The 23,587-nt window shown below is 49.1% G+C and overlaps 1 protein-coding gene across 1 annotated transcript in view; it reads right to left on the bottom strand.

Annotated features, from left to right (window-relative positions):
- Positions 1-1,888: 1,888 nt before the first annotated feature.
- CSNK1G1 (casein kinase 1 gamma 1) overlaps positions 1,889-23,587 on the bottom strand; it is a 64,530-nt gene continuing 42,831 nt past the window's right edge. The window contains exons 6-12 of the mRNA XM_082488613.1: positions 21,810-21,895; positions 19,602-19,686; positions 17,287-17,435; positions 15,624-15,728; positions 11,677-11,784; positions 8,173-8,279; positions 1,889-2,793 (exon numbers count right to left, since the gene is read on the bottom strand). Coding sequence (XP_082344739.1) covers positions 2,739-2,793; positions 8,173-8,279; positions 11,677-11,784; positions 15,624-15,728; positions 17,287-17,435; positions 19,602-19,686; positions 21,810-21,895 — 695 coding nt within the window. The 3' untranslated portion in view covers positions 1,889-2,738. The remainder of the gene's footprint in view (positions 2,794-8,172; positions 8,280-11,676; positions 11,785-15,623; positions 15,729-17,286; positions 17,436-19,601; positions 19,687-21,809; positions 21,896-23,587) is intronic.

Below are 23,587 nucleotides of genomic sequence, written 5' to 3'. Positions count from 1 at the left end.
ATTAAAAGAACATCGTATCTCCAGAGAGAAGCGGTAGTGGGTCACTGTGAAACAGCTTTCAAACCAACCCACTTAAAAACAAGGAAAGTTTCTAAACAATCAAATACATTCACTTAAAAAAAAAAAAAAACAACAAAAAAACAACAAAAAACCAAAAAAACCCCCATTTAAGAACAAAAACTGTTGAGATGGCCCCTTTTCCCCCCCGCCCTCCCTCACCCTGCAAACACTTACATATGCTGCAACTACAAGCTGCTCCTTGACTGGAGGCAGCGAGGAATGACCAAACACGGCAGGAGATGCAGAAGGAATCGAGTTCTGGTGACAGGCACTTAGTGGGGCTTAGGAGGGCAGCAACAGAAGTGTCTCAGGGCCCGGCTCCATCTGCAGTGGGCAGGACCGCTCCCCAGGGAGCGCCTGTGCCCCTTTCCCCCCCCTCCCAAGATGCCAAACCACAGTTTCCCACAGCAGAGAGGGGATCACCTGTACCGGAGACACCAGGCTTCTGGGGGTCACTGTCAGCGGAAGAGTTCGGAAAGAGACGGGTGGAACGCGGCCACGGTCCCTGTCCTTCCTCTGGCAGGAGGGGACAAGAGGGCGAAGTGACCCGGCACATGCCTGCAGGAGGTGAGCAGTCCCTTTCCTGCCTCGGCCCACGGCGCGGCTGGAGGAAAGCGCTTTGCAGAACGAGAAGGGAGGTGCACACGTCTCCTGGTGGGCAGGAGCTCTGTGCCTCCGAGCCACGCTCGTCAGGATAAGGCATGGAGAGAACGCAGCGGAGAATGGCGAAGAGATGCCCTATGGGGATCCCGGCAAGGAAGCGAGGCTTTTCTGCCCTGGCACCACACCAGTGTCTGCCTGCTTTAGGGATGCACGAAGAGCAAGCCCAGAAGCTCCTTGCCCAGGATGATCTCCTGCTTCTGCCCAGCCAGGGGAACCGAACCTCTCATGAGTGCTGCTCCGTGACCTCCAAGCTACACAGATCATCATTAAAAAAATAAAAATGAGATCTAGTCTCTCCCTTTCCTCCCTTCATGCTGTCTGGGGCATGTGGGATGAGCCAGGCCCGAGTTTATGACAAGCAAAGTCCCTCAAGTGAACAGTCCCAGCCTGGTCAGGTGTCACGTGGAAAGACAAAAGTCCAAGGAAACTATCCACGCCTCCCCAAAAGCTGCTCAAGTTCTCCCAGAGCCCTGCCACGTCTGCAGTAACCCCCGGGCAGCCTCAGCCTCCTTCGAGTCTGGAAACGCTGCAGCAGGATGCAAGTTTGGTTTCTTTTGTTGTTTTTTTGTTTTACATGTGTGCAAAGCGCCCCAAGCCCTTTGCTAGTTATTGGTTTGGCTCAAAAGCGGTGGGTGAGAACCGTGGCTTCTCCTGCAGGGTATGATGGCATCCCAACGTGCCCCAGACCCACGCTCGCAGAGAGGACGTGAAGGCTATTCCAGTCAAACCTATCTGACCATCTGGAGACGAAATCAGTGTTAAGGCAGTGAAGTATCCTCTCCCCTGCCGGGGAAGCTTTGCTCCTGCTAACGCTTTCTTGCAGAATGTTCACAACCACCCTACTGGCGGGATTTGAGAAGGCTGCCCGGCTGCCCACACCAAGAAACGCCTACGCTTTGGGAAACGGCTGCCTCCCAGTCACCTTAATCCAGATCTACCTCTTAAGCCAGCGCAAACTCCTCCAGCTCAGCAAAGCTGACGCTGCTCCCTCCTGCCAATACCGGGCTACAGCCTCACGTCTCCCGGCCGGTTGGGTCAGGCACGGTGTAGGAAACCATGGTAGGGACATTCACCGGCAGCTAGAAAGGGTGATTGAAAATTCAAGTATGCTTTCCTCAGCGCGTGGCCCAAGGCAGGCGTTGGGAACCCCAGACTGGCACGAGGGTCATGGGGATGTCATCGACATCCCCACTGGAGGGCATTCTTTGCACCCCACCGTCTTCCCAGCTGAATGTCTGTCTGCGCTGGCACCGCGTGGCCACGCAGATATCCACAGATACAATGTGCATCTGTAAATGCTAAAAATAATAAAAAGTGCAACGACGTCAGCTTCTTTAAAACAATCCACATTGCTCTGTTACTGTCAGAGGAGGGAGGTGTCAAGGGAGCCGGAAAAAAAACCTAACTGGAACAGTAGATTGCAAATTTCTCACAGCTTGCACGTTACAGTGTAACTGTTCCCAAGGAGCCAAAAAGGGAACCCGTCTCTTACTGCTGCAGCAGTCAGGCCCTTCTCCCAGGCAACTCTCCTGCCCACACCGCATCCTCCTGCCCTCTCGACAGCCAATCGAGCCTATGGTATTTCTTCACTTAATTAAGGAGGGAGGAGGACCGAGGAGCAGAGAGCGCAGGGGAGGTGGGGGGGGAGGAAAGTGAGCAGGAACTAAGCACAGTCCTCAGGTTTGCGTGAACGATGCCTTCGCCGTAAACAACGGGAAGGAGGGTCAGCCAGCCAGCCCCCCTCCCAGGGCGACCAAGACCTGAGCCAGCCACAGTCCTGGTCCCAAAAGGAGCTTCAGGCTTGGAGTGAACAAGGGAGACCATTCAGCAGATCCACCCCAGTGGTTTGTTTTGGAACGTTTTCTTCTCTTTTTTGGTTTAAAATGTCACTTTTTTTGTTTTTTTTTCTCTCTTCCTCCTATGCCTCCTCCTCCCCCCTAAAGAGAAGCCCCTTCCAGTGAGACAGGGCAGGAGCTGCAGGCGTAGTGGTTCCTGCAAGGCCCAGGAGGCACCGATCACTTGTGACGCTGAGCCGTCTTCTTCCGTTTCCTCTTAAAGAAGCAGCAGCACCTGGGGCACAAAGGACAAGGCAAGTTAGTCCCGCGCTCAGCACCCGGGGAAGGTCCCCCACCACCCTGGGCTTCCCTCTGCTCAGCCGCATGCAACAGCACCTCTGCGTGCCTGGCCCAAGGCCCAGACAGACCTGCTGTCCCGTGGGACAGTCAGCAAGGTCGGCAGATGCTGGTGGATGGCCGACACCACCAGCCTGGACTGGTAGACCAGCAAAGGCAAGTTAGCTGCACGCTGGGAGGGGGGGTTCCACCACCCAAAGGCTGTGGGTGACAGTGGGGCGCAGCCCCCGAGCCGGGCTGTCTCCCTCCTGAAGCTCGACTGGGGCAGGAACACAAGGAGCCATCTGGGAAAGCAGTGAAACAAGAATCCAGATGCTCTGCTCCCTCTGTCCGAACCCTGGAGGGGGTGGACTGGGACGGCGAGCCCTGGCTGCTCTTCCCAGCTACAAGACACACTTTTTTCACCACCGTTCACTAAAAAGACAAGTTCCAAAGAGATCTCGGCTCAGGGACCAGGTTTCTTTACTGAACCTTTCACGATAACCAGAGCTTCCACCTTGGACAAATCATTCAGTGCCAATATGCAGAACCCCTGCTTTTTCCCCCATCCGATGCAAGGGAGGTGCACAGCGCCCGGGGGTTAGGGGAAGCAAGAAGGATGGATAGTGGAGGCTGAGGTGGGGAGAAAAACGCCCATCGCAGCTGAACCGTGAGGAGTGGTGGTTTCACTTGTGGGATACACTGAAAGCAATCGCCCAAGTTCTCTAGTCCTGCTGGCTTCCTACAGAATTACTTGGTGTTTAAGGCGTATCTACCTTTCCAGCCCACTGTCAGGAATCCTCTGCACAGCAGAAAGGTGTTTGTTCTGTGCGAGTTCTGCTCCTGAGCTATGTGTCTTTCTCTTTCTGCCGTTACAGCCATCTCCGGAGAAGGCTGGGTCATGCTGAAAGACTATTTTTTCAGGCTGGTGGAAGGGATGCCTGGCTAAGCAGCAAGAGTGGATGTAAGTATGCAAAGAACATTTTTTCCTACAAGCATCTTTTACCAAGAGCCAGACAAAAAGCATTGAAAAACACTGTAGCAACTTCTCCAAATGATTTTCCGTTGGGTCCTTCATGGCTCTGAAATGTTGGCATCAGAGCTGGAGGAACAGATTCGTTCTCACTCGCGCCCCAGAAAGGTGCTTGCCCCTGGATGCACGAGCCTTACTACGGGATGCAAAAGCGATGGGTGACCACCACCACCCCCCATGAGCCAAGCCTGCCACCGCAGATCGTCTGCTGGGGAGACTGAAACCCCCTACAACACGGAAAGCTCAAACAGCCACAGCAAGAGGAGGGCCACCTCCCACCACACGTTCCTCTGGCCTGCACAGACTAATAGCCAGGAGAAGTTCAACGTACACAATATGTCTTTAGGTTCCTAAACAGGCCCAGTTTGGAGGTGAGCCAAGAGAAAACGCAAAGCACTTGTCCTTGCGACCTGTGATGACTCCATCACTACCCACCTAGCCTGACATTTGCAGCATGCAGTCTGAAGCACCACCTAACCCAGGCTCCTCTGCCTGGCTGGCGCTCTCACCGCTCACTCCCCAGGACTGGTGTTGTGTTTTATTGTCCCGGGCCATCTGCCACCCTCTTCTGCTGTACCCTGTCACAGTATTTCTCTCCCACAGCAGCCACCTTCCTTCATGACTTGGGCAATGGTGAGTAAGGGGGAGGACGTTATGGGGAGAGAGGATGGAAAATGCACGAGTTATGATTTCGCATGCAGTGGGTAAGGGAAGAAGAGGGCTGAGCAGCACTTGTTTCCTTGGGCACCGAACGAAGGGAGCTGACTGTCTTCTGGGTGTTTTTCCTTATGACTGTCTTTTTAGGCTGTTACTCAGAGGTCCAGGGAAGGGTTCAGGAAAGGAAGTCCTGGCAGTTCAGACAGGCAGAGGCAAAACACCAAAATAAAAGAATAAGGCAGGCTGACAATTACAGAACGTGATCTCTCTGCATGCAGACAATGCCCAAGAGAACAGCCCCAGACTACGACATACAGAGAAGCCAGAGATGCCAGAGGTATCGGAGGCAATGCCTATGGAGAGCAGGGCAGAGGCGGTCAGTCTCCCATCCAACAAGGACATTCCTCGCCGCACACGGGCTTTGTCACCTCGCTCCATAGGGAGTCCTACCCACCAGCCCTCCCTGCGACCTACAAACTCCTCATCTGAGTCTCCGCTTGGTCCTCCGCTTACTGGGATTCCCCAAGGGGCGAGAGAGGGAGGGCACACCTCCACAGGACACCTTGAGACCAGGACACTTACAGCTAAGACTTCAAAACCCTGATAAAACCCTACAAATGCCTGAGCTGGTCTTGGACTGATGCTAATCCCAACCCCTCCACCCCTTCTCTCCTGGAAAGCCAGTTCACCTGCACCTTCGGCTGGCAGCTGCAGGGTTTTTGGAAAGGAGCCATCTCCCACCCACCCTCTCCCAAGCATGGGGTCTAGCTGGGATGCTGTCACTAATGAGGACTCCATGGCCACGTTTTTCCATCCTCTCTAACAATACAGGCCCTGGCCCGTGCTTCTTCAGAGGAAACTCTCCGAGGAAGCGACTGGCCCCGTCCCCTCGATACCCAGCGCAGAGTTTTCCCTTTGTAACCATCTGCGTGAGGAATTCCTACAAGACGCTTGGCAAGCCTGGTCCCGACTCTGCCCAACTCCATTAGACATCATCTGCCCACGGACATAACACTTTGGGGGAGATGGTAAGCCGAATAGAAAAGGATTAAAATCCATCTTTTGCATCCACCAGTTCAGAGGTCAGCCGAATTGCTTGGCCTAATGCGGCCGCTCAGACAGAGCCCACACCCTCCCCAATATTGCATGTGGTCCTCAGCATGGTCCTAAAATCAAAACAGCTCTGGGTTGGCTTTGACTTTGTGCCTTTTTAGGGTTTGGTCGGTTTGATTTTGCCAACCCCAGTCTAGTCTGGTCCGCTCCCCCTTGCATGTGGACTGGAGAGAGGGACTCACCACAAGTTGAGCATTTTCAGGCAGCTACAGAGAGTGTAGAGAAAAAACACAGAAAGGAAGAAAGAGCAATTAGTTCACAGAGGTGGGATGAAAGCATGTCACTGCAGCCATGCAAACATGCAGTGCAGACTGGCAGACACACACCATGCCTGCCCGCCGCCCGCCCCCAGCCCTCATACCACCTCTGCCCTTGCCATGGCGCCACTAAGAACTGCCACGTTTTCCAGGGGCTTGAGGCCTCTGACAAACACCCTCTGTTTTCCATGAAGGCCCCACGAGGTTCTTATCTGGGGTTGGGGCCACCAGGAGAGTAATCTGGTCCCCTGCAGCTCCAGCGGCAGAAGGGCCAGAACGTGGATCTGCACCTGGGACCTGCCCTTCAGTGAAACCCACAGCCGGGATCAGGAGCTCGTTATCTCCAGCGTACCCCAAAGCAGAAGCATTTGCACAGCTCCTCTGCCTGCCGGGAGTGCCAGGGAAAGACCTTTCTGCTATTGCATCTCATCTCGAAGCACAGATCCCCAGCTCCGGCTCCTTCTAGCCCACTTTACTGCAGAGCAGAACCTAAAAGTCCTTTGCTCTCTGCACATATCTGAGGGGATTTATGATCACAGATGCAAAGGAAGATGAAACCAGCCCTCCCTGTGGCGAGAGGAACGAAGCAGACTACACTTGGGAATGACAAGATACCCCAAACCTGTCAGTGCAAAGCAGCCTGCGCTCTGCTTCCCAGCACCTCCAAAACCCTTTTGGGGCACACAAACAAGGGCTGGAGGGAGACAGAACAGTTCCACGCATCACGAGACATGGCTTGAGCAGCATGGCCCTTGCACGCTCCTTTTCACCTGCCCTGACATCTCCCCTGTACACGGGTGTGGGGTCTGGACCCTGGGGTCGCTGAACAAGGTGCTGCAGACACAGGCTGAAGGTGGTTCCATCTTAAAAGCTGTCTCTTCCTTGCATTGGGTTGTTGTATCGAGGACTGTTAAGGGTGGCATCTCCCTCATCCTTCCTAGGAGCAACCCCGAGCCACGTGCCCGGCGGGGACCCGCTTCAGTTTGACTAAGACAGAGCCTGTGATGCCAAACTGGTGGTCTCTGCAGCGCACACTACCCATATCTAAGAGGAGTATTGCCCAATCCGCAAGTTGCACCTCAGTATCTCCCCCGCCTTGCTGTACTCGATGAGGAACCGGCACCAAAACCAAGGCTCGCTCCTTTGGCCAGCAGCAGAAAGTGTATCTATTGCTTGGGCACGCCACTGCCAGAATCACGCCCAGGCCAGCTACCAGTGAGCAAGACCACACACAAGTGCTTCGTAAGGGACAGAGGAATAGACAGCAGAAGACCTTCAGGACAACCAGCACTGGCTTCAGACTGGCCTTTTCCATCAACACACCCTTTCTCATGTCTGCCAGTTTTCCTCTTCACCCTCCCACAAGCCACTCCTAAGAGAGGTTCCCACAAAGGCCGAGACAAACAACGTGAGATAAGTGACACCAGTGTCATCCAGTCAAATTATAACCAGGTGCTTGGGCAATGTCACAGCACCAACCAGTTCAAAGGCAGCCCCGGGGCCTATTTACCCCTCGCACGGGGAGTGTCAGGATTGGACTGTGACCTGCCAGGGTCCTGGTCTAATTCAGAGGCAGCGAGAAGGTCCCATGTTGAGGATCATGCAAAAGGTGACATGATGGTGCCAGATGCAGCACGTGTGCAAAGGAGGCCAAAATAGTCAAAGCAGCAACTTTGTACATCAGTCTCACTCTTGACCACCAACTACAGAGGAGAGGTGAGCTCAGAGGGAGCACGATCTTCCCTGACAGCAGAAGGGCTGCTTCTGGTTTCTCTCACCCAGCTTCTGTTGGGCTGGACCAAGAGAATTCACAGAGAGAACTACTCGTCCCTGCAAGGACTGTTCCGGATACCTGGCATCCACTTCTTGCAGCCAGAAATAAAGTGTTAAGTTTCAGACCAACAACCTCTTCACTGAGCTGTGCTCAAGCTACTCCTACACTCTCAGCATGAGAGTACAGTGCGTTCTCCTTTCGGAACAGGAGACGCTCACTGGGATTCCTGAAATCAATTTACATTTTCTGGTGTTTCTGCTACTGTCTATCTTGCAGTACATGCTCTGAGTAAGAGTTACGTTCTCCAGCCACGACAAGAAGTAAAAAAGAAGCAGCAGCAGCAGCAGCACTGAAGGCACCATGCACAAAAGCAGCAATATGCAAGGAAAAGGGTATGGGACACGAGCATCGAGTATTTCACCACGGGTAAATATCCCCACTCGTTTCCCAGGAGGAGGATTAATGACCACACCAGTGGAAAGCCTGTTTGTAAAGCAAACGTACTTAGCTTCCTCCACCACCTCCACCTCCGCCTGCGCTGTTATTGGCGCGTTGGAGTGTGCCCCGGTCGGGTCGTCCACGTTCAGCTCCCCATTGGTCGAGCTAACCACCTGAAATACAAACAAATGCCCTGTTAATGAAGCCCCCTTGCACATGACGAGTCTCCACCCACCTGGACAAGGGATGCTGCGGGAATGGGAAATCTGTGGAGTATATTCCGTTTGCTCCTGTCTCTTTGCACCCTCTCAGCAGGCTGTCAGATTCCTTGGATGCCTTTGACTCATGTGCCCGGTTTGAAGAAACCAGGTGGTTCATCTCAAGGAGACCGGCAGGCAGGAGACTGCATCTGTGTTCACTAATTCACACTCCTTTGCCCAGCACAGGTCCTGTGTCTTTAGGAGGCTACAGTGCTTTGGGAGGCGTAGCCCCGAGTGTGAAGACTGACAGCCCTATATATGCACACAAACTGTATTATATTGATTGTTTTCTCCTGACACTTTACAGGCGAGCAACTCAGTCCTGTTGCCTGCCAGTCACTCCAGAGCCACCAGAGCCTCCTTATGCAGTCAGTTTCTGGAATTATGTCCTCACCCAAAAGCTACTGATATGGTCTCTCATCTCTTTTTGCTTCACAGCTGACCTTATGGCTTACTTCAGCATCTCCGTTATAAGCATGACCATCCAGATCCCCAGCTGCCGGCAGCTCTGCATTTGCCAGGACAGCACATAATTTTCTGGATAATTCATCATTGCTCTATTCCCACAACAACTGCCAAAGAAACCTGTATGGGACTGAAGTTCGGCCGTCCTGTCCGCACTCCGTCTGGAAGGTAGGATGGGCTCCTGTGTGTTGCTGTGAACACCTGTAGCTGCTCCTGGCTGCAGAGCTGTAATGATGTATGGTTCCCCTCCTGCTCCACCTCTTTGCCTTTTTATAAGGTAAAAGGAGGTATCTCCCATGGTCAAGGTGCTACCCAGTATTCCTGGTGGCTCTGGATGACCTAATCACCACAGGTGAAGGGAAGGAAGCCATTGAAGCAGACATCCCCTCACTATTAAATCCATGTTCGTTTCAAATATTTAAGTTCTATTAGCAACTGCTGTTTTTGCAGATCAAGTCCCGTGACCGATCTCTGCCAAGACAGGTCAGGACTCAGCTCACGTGGTTTTCAGAGCTTTCCTCGAATGACAACCTCATGGATTCTCTTCACACCCGCCTTCCCAGCCTCATCACACTGCAGGCCTACCCGGGTTCTCCAGACCCTCACACTTCCCACACAACTTTGCAAAACACTAGCACTTAATCGTGCTATTCCCAGTGATCTTCCCACACCTCCAACTACTTGTTAAATTTCATTTTACAATAGCCTTTGATTTTCCTCCTCTTTTTTTTTTTTTTTTTTTTTATGTGCCCCCACTTCATTTTGATGTGGCAAATTCAACTGTTGCCTTAAAGGAAACGGCCACTCGAACCTCCCAAGGGTTCAGCATGAGCCGGGGCATCTCTTGAGAAAGAACTGAAGCATCTGCAGCCCAGCAGCCACACACAGCAGAAGATTTCATGTTCTTGGCTGCAGGTAAGCAAAATTTTAATGCTTACGGTGGCACAAACAGGCTTGTAAACTGCTCAGGTAGGCAATCCTCCCAGTCAAATTCAGACTAGGACTGCCGTATTGCTGTAGCTACTCTGGGGCTGTTCGTGGGGAGACACAGCTCATGCCGGCTTTCTGCAAGGAAACTTCCCCTTGCACAAAAAAAAAATATGACTAAAAGCACCTACTCTGTACTTACTGAGGGCTGAATTCATAGAATGGTTTGGGTTGGAAGGGACCTGTATAGACCATCTAATCCACCCCACCCCCGCCCCAGCCACGGGCAGGGACATCTTTCACTAGATCACGGTGCTCAAAGCCCCATCCAACCTGACCTTGAACAGTTCTCCAGTTTACTGTCTGCTTGTGTCTGAGATCAGAGCTATACATACATTAGTTCCTCCTTATCTTTCAGTTTCTCTGCTACTCAGTAAAATATCTTTAAATGAAAAAAGGAATGTGGCTCATCAAGCCAAAAAATCCTTGAATCCAACCAAGTATCAGCAATAAATAAAAATTTCATCCTAATCTGCATTTCACCTAAGGGCACCCTGCGCTTCCCGTCTCCTCAGCTCGGCTCTGTCCCACTCCAGGCGCTAATCCCCATTTCACCAGAGCCAATTTTCAAAGTGTTTGTGTCTGACACCAGAGCCAGCTCTCCCAGGCTGCCCAGGAGTTCACCTCGCCAGCAATATTAGACAGTTCTTGTTTGCTTGAATGACTCTTCCATCTTCTCTCTAGCGTGTGCAGCCATCTTACTCTGGCAGCAGAGCAAGAAACTCCCTTAGAGAGCCTGACTGACAACCAGAGGCAGGTATGGTTTCATACACAGAAGCCGTCTCTTCAGGAACTTAAAAATTTAGCTGTAGCGCCATCTTTAATGCTGTCTGGCACTGTCGCGCATCCTCTGCTCAGCCACCTTCCACAGTGCAATCACCCAGAGACCCACCTTGCAGCCACCATGCCCTCACACTTGTGTTGGTCTGCCACTGCATCCAAAAATAAAATGCAAATGCACCGGGGAGCAAGAGAGCGGGGTCACCACACCCTGCGACTGCAGCGACAGTTCAGCACGTCTCCCCTCCATCTGGAGAGACGTGGCTGTACGGCCTACTCGCACCAGCCATCCCCTGCACATTTCACCAGTCTGACACCCCTAGAATTCCATTAAGCAGCAGGAATTTGACCAGAACCTCACCTATCAAGCTTGAACTGCAACAGCTCAACTATTTGAGTTGGGGACCAGGCTCTTTTCCATGGTTCCCAGTGACAGAATGAGGGGCAATGGGCACAAGTTAGAACACAGGAAGTTCCATTCAAATACATGGAAAATCTTCTTTACGGTGAGGGTGACAGAGCACTGGCACAGGCTGCCCAGGGAGGTGGTGGAGTCCCCTTCGCTGGAGGTTTTCAAGACCTGCCCGGATGCAGTCCTGAGTAATGTGCTCTGGGCAATCCTGCTTTAGCAGGAGAGTTGGACTAGATGATCTCTAGAGGTCCCTTCCAACTCTGAAACTCTGTGATTCCGTGATTTTCCTAACATTTATGGGGTTTCTATGCAACAGACCTTATTGCAGCTGCCTCTTACTACCTAAAAGCATCCCCAAAGTGGGGATAGAGGGGTGCTTTATAGACCAGACCCGCTAATATACACTCCTTTCTGTGTGCAATTTGACAAATCTGAGTTCAAAATAGCTCTGGGAGGAAAAGCTTCGTTAAAGCGGTAACAGTAACGATGTTGGCCATCACAGCTTGGATCCCACAAAACTGTGACTTGAGCATTACGTACAGGACAGGACACAACCGGCCTGTGAATCGCTCTCCTGACTGCGATGTTACTGCAATTTGAGGAGAATTCAGGGGATTTAATACAGATTCTTGCATCAAGGCTGTATGCATCAGGAGGAAGAGGTACCTGTACTGATCCTCCGTGCCGATCCGCAGCCAAATGAGATGTCAAGTACGAGGTATTCGTCTGCCGGCTTGGCTGGATCTCCCAGTCCCCTCGGCGATCTGATGACGCCTGCTCACGAGTTCAGAAGCACGAGACAAACAGAAGAGAGGGCAAAAGATGAACGAGGGGAAGAAATAAAAGGGTGTTTGTTAGTGAGTTAGTTTCTTTGCAAAAAGCAAGGCATTTAAACTTTGAGCTGGGCTAAAATTTCTCTTTACCAAGTGCACCTCATACTTTACTTCAGCGGTGTCTGCAGTAATCCACTGCAGGAGTTGATTTCTTCTCTAGCTGCTAAACGAAGAGAAAGCTCAGATCTATTCAGGAAGTTATTTCTTTACATGGCTTCATTTCCATGGGTTTCGGCATAGAAATAAACACACTGACAGTATGTTCAGCTACATCTGTCAGGTGACACATGGCAGAGCACTTGGCATGGCAGCAAGATCGGATACACAAGCTCAACCTCCTTAAAAATACTTATTTTTTTAACTCAAATTTGCAACATAAAACAAAGCCACATTGTATTTCACCAAAAGCCAGTTCCACACACTGATTCACCTGTACGGTGCAGAAGGAAACATCCACCACACCTGCTTGACTGGAGAGAGGCTTGGTGGCTTTTTGGTTTTCTGCAGAAAAGTAGATAAGAAACTTTTGCTGACAGTTTCTCTGTTATCCCCAACAGATGCAAAATTTTGGCAACTGAATTATTAAAATTCTATTTGTTTCATTAGAAGAACCACTGTGCACTTGCATGGGAAGTCCTTACAGGTCGCCCAGCTTTGATGACAACATGAAGATCTCAGCACACCTAAACCCAACCGATCAGCTGGAGGAACACTTCCTAAGACCAGGAAGCGTAGGATGAACTGGTAGATCTGTGCTGGCCTCAGGCCAGCAGCAGAGGACGCAGTCAAGCCTGAAGTGACTGACATTTAAAAGGTGTCTCCCTGGACACCATATAAAAATTTAAGCAAATGTTTCAAAGCCGAAGCACAAATTTTAAAGAAGAGAGGGCAGAGCAGTGGAGCAGTGCACACACACTTGGCAGGAGGGATGCTGAACACAGACGCCATGGACCTGGCCAGGAAACAAAGAGGCTCAAGCAAATAAACACCAGGTTCTCAGCAGTGAAGCTGAAGGAGCTAATCAACGAGTGGTGCCCAGGCCCTGCCTTTCCCCAGCACTACTTTGTGTTACTCCCTGCAGCCACCAAGGATGAGCCCGAGCCCTGGTCTGAGCCAGAGAGAAGACACTGGGCTCTGTCGCTGCAAAAAAAGGAAAAAGAAAAGGAAAAAGACCACCAGCAGCCACACACAGGAGAAAGACTCAGAAACCTCTGAATAAACTTCAGCACTAACTAGTAAATTGTCACTCAACTAGAGCAGGAGCATGTGCAAAAAGTAGGAGAACAAAAAAATAAGTCTCCTGGCGTTTCATAAAACGTTCGCTATCGTTCCCTTTGCATGTGACCTCTGACTGCCCCCTGGAGTGACCCACGGTGCTGCTCCTCCTTCCAAACAGCCACCAAATCCAGTTCATAGGCAGTACTTCCCTAGAGGTGGGCTCGTCCAGGCTTGTCCTATTAGATCTTAATTACATGTTCTTCCTGTCAGCCTGAGACGCTGCTTAGACTTTCTGCACTTGATGACATTCAAAGGAGAAGCACTTCCCTTAGAATATTTTTTTAATGGCTGCAAGTCACAAGATTATGAACGATTGGAGAATTTAAACGTAGGTTTTAAAAGCTAGTAGAAGACAGATCTCAAGTGCTGCTTCTTCCAAAGCACGGTGCCATCAGGTGGCTTGGCTAGCCCAGGCGATGAAGAAGTACCATGCTACCCCAATGTTAGGAGAAGCACCCTTCTGCCCAGCAGCCTGGAAGCCGTTTCTAGGAAAAGCTCTAGCAGCCACAAGAGCCGCATTTTCTCTTTTAGCTCTACAGTCAAGTACGTGATAAACTGGTTTTGAAGTAGGCTTGAGCTGAGCCGCCCAAAAGGCAACCCAAGCAGTGACACTGAGGAAGTGATGCCCATGAAATATGAGAGCATCAAGTTCCCCGTTAACGCTCATCACCTTCCTTCCGGCTACCGAATTGTAAGATGAGACTGGGACCTGAAGAGACAGGGGGCAGGGCTCACCCATCTTTGATAGATGGCATGTGTCTTCACTTCTAGAGGAAAAGGCTACAAAAAGGAGATCACTCTCATAAGGGTTTCTACTGGGAACCAAATATATAATATATATAAAAGAGAATCTGCAGTTATTATACCTGGGAATGAAAATAAGGCAATTAAATCTGGAGATCAAGACAGTTACTTGACCCAAACCCAGGCCTCCAATTCTCTGCTCTAGACATTTAATTTTTCTACTTTTTCCTTTACAGAAATTGTTTGTTCAGCACTTAAAAGGAACCTCCCTTGAGAGTGAGTTGTTTATGTTTTGGTGAGAAGAAATTGATTTTCCCTACATACTGGGAATATTAAATAATTCGGCATCTTAAGTAATGGTTAGGTAAAAAAAAAAAAAAGACAAAAGCTGCCATGCAATACAGCATCAATACTATCTGCTAGGCTCAGAAGAACAAGGACTGAAGGCTGACTGCATAATATTTTGGGAATAGGACAGATTTCTTTGGGCTACGCACTACAACTCGTGAGCTAACATGCTTGAAAATGAAGCCAGGCGTCATTGTCCGTTAAAGGAAACAAGATGCCTCATAAGCACACAGCATGAAGGTCTGTTGTCAGAGCGGCCAACTAGAGACTGCCACCCCAAAAAGGGGGGTTAATGCATTAATCAGGCAATATATTAAAGCAGATTATTTAACTAGTACTCACAAACCAGTCCACACTAATCAGCATGCATAAATACAGCACTGCACACGTGCTTCAAACGATCCGGCTTCCTACAAGCAACGCTTCTAACGAGGGGTATTAACCCTGAGTGTAGCTGATGGCTTTAGACATATTATAGTCTACGTTAGTGGCTCTACCGTTCAGAGCTCAGTTGCATGGAGGAAGGAAAGCTGAGCCCAGACAGGTTGTTACATCTCACACTCGATTCTGCACCCACGGACCCCAGCTCGCGCGAGCTGAGCGGGAGCAGAGGCGGCAGACAAGGAGCTAGAACGGCACACAGCAGTTAGAGGAGCAGAGCGAGCCCAGAACCACTCACTGGGAAGTAAGAGCACCAACAGCTCTAGCTAGGAGCCGGCGGTTGGAGATCTACTGAACTTCTGATCAGTTCTGTTAATACAGAAAATCCAAACTCTCAACACCAACAAAATATTACAACTAGAAAGGAAAAAACGGGGAAATTCAGAAACTGGCGGTTCATCCAGACCATGATGTCCAGCCTCCCCAAGGGACCCTACCCTGGCAGTCCCTTCTGCTCTGCAAGCCCCCGCCATGAAAAGAACACCCTGAGAAGGATATATTGTGCGTACACGGGACATGCACATCCTTGTCACAGCCACGTGGTTCATGGGAAGAGGGCACCTGGGGGCAGGCTGCCATTGCCACAACTACTCCACCATCCACATGCTATGAGTAAAAGCACCCAAAAGAACATTGTAGGCCAGGCAGTCTGAGCAGGCTGGATAGTTGATTTAAACAGCTTACCCACAAACTACACAAAAATGATCCATTCCAAATTGTACTCCACTTGGTTCACAACCCCAAGGAATTCCACTGACCCAACACAGTATTTCAGCAACCTGCTGCTTTGATAAAATACTGCTCAAATCACAATCTCTAAATTGAGCAGGAATTGTGCTTGCCATGACCAAGGCAAGAATCGGTCCCAGCCACCTCTAATGGCACAGGCTTTCTGCTTCTCCAGACCAAGAGGAATTCAGAGAGGTGCCAAACAACGTGGCACTGCTGGAGCAGTTGGGAGCAACACACCTGATTGCGAAGGGCCTGCTGCGATGGTCGATCCCTGTGGACGTGGCTGTCTCTTGTTACTGCGGACGTCCCGGAATCTACATGAACAGATCCCACTGGAGTAGGCTGGAAAACAAGGCGTTTGTTAGCATGAAGCCAACGCTGAAGATGTCGCTCTCTCTCTCAACACACGCATGCACAAACCTAACTTGTCAGGCTGGCTCCTGTCAGGGAGAAGCAGAAAAACATCAAAACGTTGCCCAAAGGTACTGGCAAATAACCAAGGAAAATTACAGCCAGGGCTAGAAAATCCCCGTGATTTGATGGACGTGTGATTTGATGCTGGACACCACCGCCAAACGTCTTGTATAAAAAAATAATTAAGATATAGTTAGGTATCTGTTCAGTGTCAGATCACACCTAATGTGTCTCACATAGGATTATTACAACTGAAAATATACAGACTTGTTTTCCTCATCTCATTGTCTTGCCACTTTTAAAAATCACCCTTGCATAGAAACAGGACGTGTTAAAATTAAAGCTTCATCTGCTCCATTCTCACCAAAGTCATAATCCCTGCTCACAACATCAAAATCTCCATAGCAACCGCTGCAGTTGTCAGCAATAGCACGCTTGTCTTACAAGGGGCTTTTTATCAATTGCCTTTGTAATTAAACAAAAATGAGGAGAAAAATCACGATTCACAAAGGGAATGATTTCTTATGAACTGTTTTGGGCACAGTAAACATTGGTAATGCTAAATATAGTTGGGACGTTAAATCACCGGCAACGGTACCAAGTTTAGCACTGAAGGCATTTGATCTGGCACCAGTGACAGTTCATTTACAGATGCCTTTGCCATTGCTGGTGTGTGGTGAGTGGCCATTAGCAAGAAGGCCATCAGCAGAATGACACCAAACACAAGCGACAGACACGAATCAGGCAGCCAGCGGAAGAGCTTTAGACTTTTTTATCAGTTTTCCCCACGACACGTCTTTTGGCCAAGGTCTTCTCGTGTATAAATGGCTTTTGACAATACAAATGACACAATGAGATCATGATAATGGTCCATCTGGTGTCATGGAACTGCTAAATGGAGCTTGGTTACTCCCACATTTCCTTGCCATGTGCTATAAAGAGCTGGTTCAGCCGTCGGAGTAGGGTAAGCCCCGAGATCTTTTGAGCTCAAAACTGGTTTGCTGTTGCTATTCACTGAGCATCCATCAGAGCCCTGCCTAGATCTCCTGTACTTCTCGATGAGAACTTGACCGTTATAGAAGTCTTCCATCACTCAGTACTGAGGTAGCAAGTATGTTCCCCTGCTTTAAGATGGATGTCTTTAGATATTGGTGTCAAATCCTGTGCTTAAGCTAGAGGAAATTAAGTCTAGACATATCCACTGCCACAAGTGGGAAAATCAGGTTTGAATGCCCCACTAGGACAAGCCCAGAGAGGTGGGAAGGGGTCTTCTACCCCTTAGGGGAACTTCAAGGCATTGCAAAACCCCCCTGAACACAATGTCAGCAGATCTCGCTATGTTGAGCCCATGTTAGCTAGAGAACAGAAGGGAATTATTTGATCCTGAGCACACTGGCATTAATTGGGATTACCAGGAACAAAGAGCGAGGTGGTGGGGAAGCAGCACGTGAGAGGCAAGGCACTGCATCTTGCAGGGACAACTTACAATTGGCCTGCCGACCCAGTCATAGGCGTAGTCAAAGGTGTAGCCTTTCTTTTCAAACAGCTCTGTGAAGATGGTTCGTAAATAATCGTAGTCTGGTCTCTCAAAGAAGTCTAGTCGCCGAACATAACGGAGGTACGTGGCCATCTCCTCTGTTGGAAAAGGGGAAAAAAGCAGCAGGGTCAGTTCTGCTCACACATGAGCTCCATCACTTACAAGCCTCTCAGATCCGACACACACACTGGAAATATGCTTTTCAATTAACTCCAACGAGGCCTTCCCATGACACTAGGCTCAAAGCTGGTGCTCAAATTTGGACTGAGGGACAAGACCCCCTGTGCTGCGAGTCATCCAAGCTCCACTAAATTCAGCTGGGCCATGTGGATTGACAGAAGCAGAGGATATCCAACAAGTCTTCACCTTCAGTGACCTACCCAACAATCTTTTATTGCTAGATGAATCTCATTCAGCTTTCCAGAGCCCTCCTGCCCTGCCCAAAGTCAAATAATAGTCTGAATCTTCTGAATGAGTTGTTATATATTTTAGCGTTGAGCATCATGCTGTAAGAGGATTGTCTGGGCTGCCGGTGCTACCTCTGGCTTTTCCTATGGACGTAGTGGGTTTTAGTAGCAGTCCACCGGGCAAATCAATTCAAACATTTCTCAAGCAAAGCTGGAAGTCCCATCTCTGCTCCAGAAAGCTGCTGCTCCACCTCAAATCTGAGTTCCACAGCCAGTTTTAGTCTATACGCGTGTATAAAAACAAACAGTAAAACACACTGTACAATAAATGCCAACTCACTGAACCTGCCAACAGGATGCTCATGTGTATGTCTGCTGACATATTTAAAACAGCCACAGCAATTTCATCTGGGGAAGGAAAGCGGGAGATGTTGGTGGGCAGCCTGTGGCACCCCTGAGCTCCAGCAACAACTAGGGTCTGGCTGCCCAGAGCGCTGTGCTGCCCAACATCATCGCATCAGTCACAGCCTTGAATATTCAAACCAAGACTTCGAAGGGGAGGCTCCAACATTAATTTACCTGGCGCACACAGAACAGCGTTTGGCGTTAAGCTAATTAACTGCTTTCTTGCATCTGGGTGATTCCAGGCACAGAGAACTGAGCGCTGGTAACTCATGTCCTGCCCCTTCCCAGCTCTCCCTCGGCTCATGCCTAAGCCAAAGTAGGACATTTGAAGAGAGTTCAGTACGAGGCACGAGTCTGCAATGCACTAGGAATGATACACCAGCACGGTTTTTGCCTTCAGTTGACAAAAATAAGAACAGCATCGCTTAGCGATACTTAACTCTGTGGCTTGCAGAGTGCTTGTCACTTTGAGGTAAAAGAGCAAAAAGAAGGAGAAGAAAGGTAGCATCTCTGAAAGGTGGAGGACCAACAGGTTTCAGGTGAGCAAGGAATAACAATAAGTTCTCTCACATCCCTTCAGCCCAGACCTGCAGGTGTGACTGAGCTCTGAGGAAGGAATATTGGGGAAAAACATGAAAACACCCAACCTGAAGCTGTTCTGCTTGGAACTAGGTGGATTTCGGATGCAAATATGCATGGGGAATTAGCATGACTTGAGTGAACAACGATCCCTTTCCGGGCTTGCTGCTTTTCATGCTGGGAAAGAATCGTGTGACACAACAGCTCCTACAGGAATGGGGCTAATCATGGAGACCTGGGGTGTTCTCCCTGGTGTCAGGGTTCCCACTTCCTAGAAAAAACACCAGAACCACTCCATGAAGGTCACAGGGTACCGGGGAAGGGCTTTAACTTCGTACTCTGCTCTCCTAGCTCCAATGTGGACTTTTGTTTAACTGGAGAATAGGTGTTGGGCTTAGTAGAAGCATCTTGAATAACGCATCAAGATGCTTAGTAGAAGCATCTTGAATAACGCTCTCCTTAAAACTGTTGTCAGAAGGTGGAATTCAATGACACCCATCCCATCTTCTAAGCAGGCCACCTAAAATCTTAACATCTGTAAACCCTTCCATTTGGACTCAGTAGATCCAACATGGTCACTTGGGAGAGGGAAAATAACAAGGCCCTCTTTGGGAAGGGAGCAAAGAAGCAAAGCAGGAACATGAGGCACTTGAGCTCTGTGCAGCATCCTCGATGAGAAGAGTTACGCTCATCACAGCCACGAGCTCTCAGGCCCCACTAATTTATAGTGGCAGCTCCAGTTGTCTGCCAGCTTGAGGAACAACGTAATGGATAAACATCACCCAAATACTTTCTGCCAGAGGAGCTCAGAACCACCATATATAACAATGTATGTCCAACTGTACGTCCCAAATGGTCCCATCAGGGCTTTACCTGGAAAGTTCTCACAGAGAACTTCAACCGGAGTGTTTCTCTTTGTGTCCCCAATCTTCTGATACCTCTCTTTTAAGGTGTCAGCCTGTAGCGCACAAAGACAAAACAGTTGTGGAGAAAGAGTTCAACCATGTGATAAACGACATGCTGTATGGGAAGAAAAACAAGGGATTTAATACCGATTCTGGGTGGTATCAGACGACGTTGCTTGTAACTGAACTGCATCCAAGACTACACAGGAATACTGCCTTACCCTGGTGTAATCCTTGCTATACATTTAACATGCTATCGGCAGAGAATATCCAAGGACACATTCAAAACATCTTCAGTACTCATAAGGAAGGACTGTCGTTAGTGTCCTAGGCTAATTTCTCCTGGGGACTGTACAGGGAAGCTTTATGGGACAAGAAAATAAAGCTGCAGATACTGTGATTGCACATCAGTCCTAGGTTTAGAGCCACTGGCAACCTCAACACCTTCATAAACAACTGTAAAAGTAGATAAATTGCAACGGCAATTTGGGCACGTCAGGTTTTTACTGTGCATAATAGAATGCCACCACAAAGAGTGGCATTACATCAGTCACACTTCTCCCAAATCCCGTGCTACTCCTATACTACCTCTCCTTTCACCCCTGAAGCGTCTATCAATTAGACAGCACTGATTAAACAGCCGGCCATCACGAAAAATGAAACAATTTTCAGTTAGATTTTCTGCCTAAATACCTCTTGAAGAAGAGAATTCTGCTCCAGTCGGCACCCTAAGGATGGGTTTTACTGCCTCCGTTTCAAAACATGCCAGTTAGACCTGCCAGCAGCATAATTAGCATAGTAGGATGTTCCCTCAAGACTTTAGCTCCGACAACAGAGACCAAAAGTGTAAGGTGAGGCAACCTAGTAAAGTGAAGATGACATATCCTAGATGAAGCTGAAGAGCCTTTCTTTGTTCTGGAGCTGACAAAATAACAGGACTTCAAGAAGCAGTCAACTAATTCTTATCAACTTCAGCACTGAACTGAGGAAGTTTCGTAGAGTCTTGTCTAAACCTGGAATTATTTTTGAACAATTTACAGGATTAATTTAAAGCAGATGAGTACAACTAAGCCAGGAACAAAATATGTAATGGAATGACACACACTTACAGAGGCGTGAACTTAAAGTTGGAGAGGTTCTGATTTTCAGAATCGCTTTCTGGCTTGAAAAACCCTTTCTCTGCTTTTACGAGTTGTTGCCAACATTTCTGGCACACGTCTGATAATGCTAAGCTGAGACTAACTCTGGATAGATGGTGACAAAGCAGCTTAACAAGGTCTATCGTGCAAGCCACCACCACTGACCACAGCAGCACTCTGCTGAGCAGCCTGCGAGCCCAAAAGCTCGTCTCGTTTTTCCAACAGCACTTACGGGTCTGACAGGAGTTATTCTCTTCATTAATAAACCTTCTCCTAACCTGATCAAATTCGATCCCTTCATTCACTGCAATTCCAAAGCTGACCACAGTAGCTTAATCATCAGGAAATTGATGGAGAAGAGAAGATGCAACTACCAACAGCTTCAGAGCCAGCAAATAACTTACTATAGTTAATCCGGCTGACGGATGTTAGCTGCAGTTGCTGTAACTCAATTGCTTGCAGCCTTCCACATTGTACAAGACATTTCATAAACTTCTAAGCACTGAGTGTCCAGTGCCTCTGGAGGGAAGCCAAACTCAATACTTCTGCCAGAAACCCATTTTTTTCAAGCCGAAGTCCATCTGCACGTCTAAAACCATCAAACTGCTCCTGTTATAAACATGTTTCACAGATGCAGCTGGGGGATTGTGTGCCATAACTGGATTTTCATAAACAACCGCTGTGTCCCAGTCGCACTCCAGCTCCGGACAGCTTCGCGTTACAGCAAAGCCGCTCCAACAGCTCAACAGCTCTCTCATTGCTGTCCCCGTCCCAGCTGCTCATCTGCCTCTGCTGAATTGTCTCTCCGGACTTGTACCAGTTCAGCTAAGCTAATGGTAACTTGAAGTGACAGGTACCGTATTTCTATCTTAAACTCTTTCCTGTAGGTAAAGCTACCACCTTGTTGTTGCACTTCAAGGACACAAAAGAGACTGTCGACAGTGTTTCTGGCTGGATTTTGCAAATGTTTCCCCATTGGATTCTCATTTGGGCAGAGACCAAAGTTTCAAAGGGCAAAACCTAAAACTCAAACCTACCTTCAATCCTTGCCAGGGCAGACTGCCTCGGAGGAAATACATAAACATATGGCCGAGGGCTTCCAAGTCATCTCGACGACTTTGCTCTGTAACAGAAGAGATGGCAAATTATTGCCACAGCTGCAGAAACGGATCTGAGATCTGATCAGTAGCCACACCTATTTCTCAGATAAAGTTATCACAGGGAAGTTCACTTGCTGTTGGTAACTCAGACATTGTGTAAAAATACCTAGAACCTGTTACAAAACCCCCATAAAATACATAAAGAAAAGATCAGCTAGAAGACATGACATAACACAGGAACTGTAAGACATACTGCCCAGCCTTAGGTAGAATAGATAAGAGGTTGAGGTATTAATTGCAGAGGAATAAAGCCATTCCCTAGGTGTCCTCTGGACTGCCACTGCTGATGGTGCAACTGCGATGTGGTGCTGGATTATGCTATTTCCTCTGAACTACACAGAAACAGGCAGAGGACGCTTGCAACTGGCTGCAGGGAAGAATCATGTTGCACAGTGTCAACCCTTTCCCAACTGCTTCTGCAGCTCATCACATCAGAGCAGAGCAAAAATAGCTCCTTCTAGCACCGCTTTTCCTTGAGAAACACTTGCTGCTGTTGCCATGCAGATGTTATGATCATAACTGAGGGGGGGGAAAGGGGGGGCCTCAAGCCAAAGGAAAAAGCATCCTTAAAATGATCGACCAAAATGTATGAAAAAATCCCAAGGGAGGATACAAGGCAGAAAAACAAATCTGGAGCACAACAGCATGGGACTGCCACTGTGCCATCCTGCAGACTTGGGTTGACCCAGCTCACAGACCAATTTGGTGCAACCTCCTCTCCTCCAAATCTCCACCTGCAGGCAGATAAACGCGCTCCGAAGCCGCAATCCGGAGCAGATCTAGTCATGCAGCCCACACGCCACGACAAACTGCACGTGAGCTGTGCCTGATGCTGCATCATCTGCAAGAGGAGAAAAAGGCAGCACTTTGCACAGCATGGCTTCTTCACAAGCAGCAACAAATTTAACTCTCAAAAGATGCTGGGAGTGAGAACACTCAGCGGAAGGGAATTGAGATGACAGTTCCTGCAGGTTACCCTGATATAGCTGCAAAAAGGGGGAAAAAAAGAGGATGTTCTGGGTAATTTTGTGCAATGATGCAGATGAACTTCTTGGGAAGATGGTTGAGTGCACTTGTCTTTCAGAAAAATCAGGCTCCTTTTTATTGCTTGGTCCTGAAATACGAAGGTACCAACTCCACCTGGGGTGGCCTCACCAGCAAAGCATCAGCCCCACGAAACCCCTCTGGGCAGAGACAGCCCCTCGCACAGCCGGTAGCCAACATTCTCCTCCAATACACCCGCCCAGAACTGACTCTTCCCCTGCATGAGCCATGGCGTGAGCTGCAAAACCTGCAAGGAAAAGGGTCCTAAAAGAAGGCACACGGTGTACTTTAAACGGAAGCGGATCTTCTTTCCGAATCCACCTGCAGAGCACATCCCCGGCAATGGCACTTCCCAAGCCTGTTCCCACTGTGGCTTCTCATTCCTTCATCCCCTCTTGACCCTTCACCACGTTTTCCAAAATTAGAAGTTGGGCTCATCCCTCCTTACTCCCCAATGCAAGCTCACGCTCCAAGAGATGGAGAAGCCAGTGATGCTTTGATCTCACAGCTGGGATGCGGCTCAAAGAATATTCCACTATCTTACTGCTCTTATGAGTTTAAGTGAATATAAACATTTAATAAGTTTTTTTTGCCTTTCAGCCACAGAAATG

The sequence above is a fragment of the Vanellus vanellus genome, assembly GCF_965231255.1.
Source record: "Vanellus vanellus genome assembly, chromosome: 11".
NCBI classification, from domain to species: Eukaryota; Metazoa; Chordata; class Aves; order Charadriiformes; family Charadriidae; genus Vanellus; species Vanellus vanellus.
The sequence above is the reverse complement of the archived record's forward strand: the minus strand, read 5'-3'. Positions and strand labels throughout refer to the sequence as shown.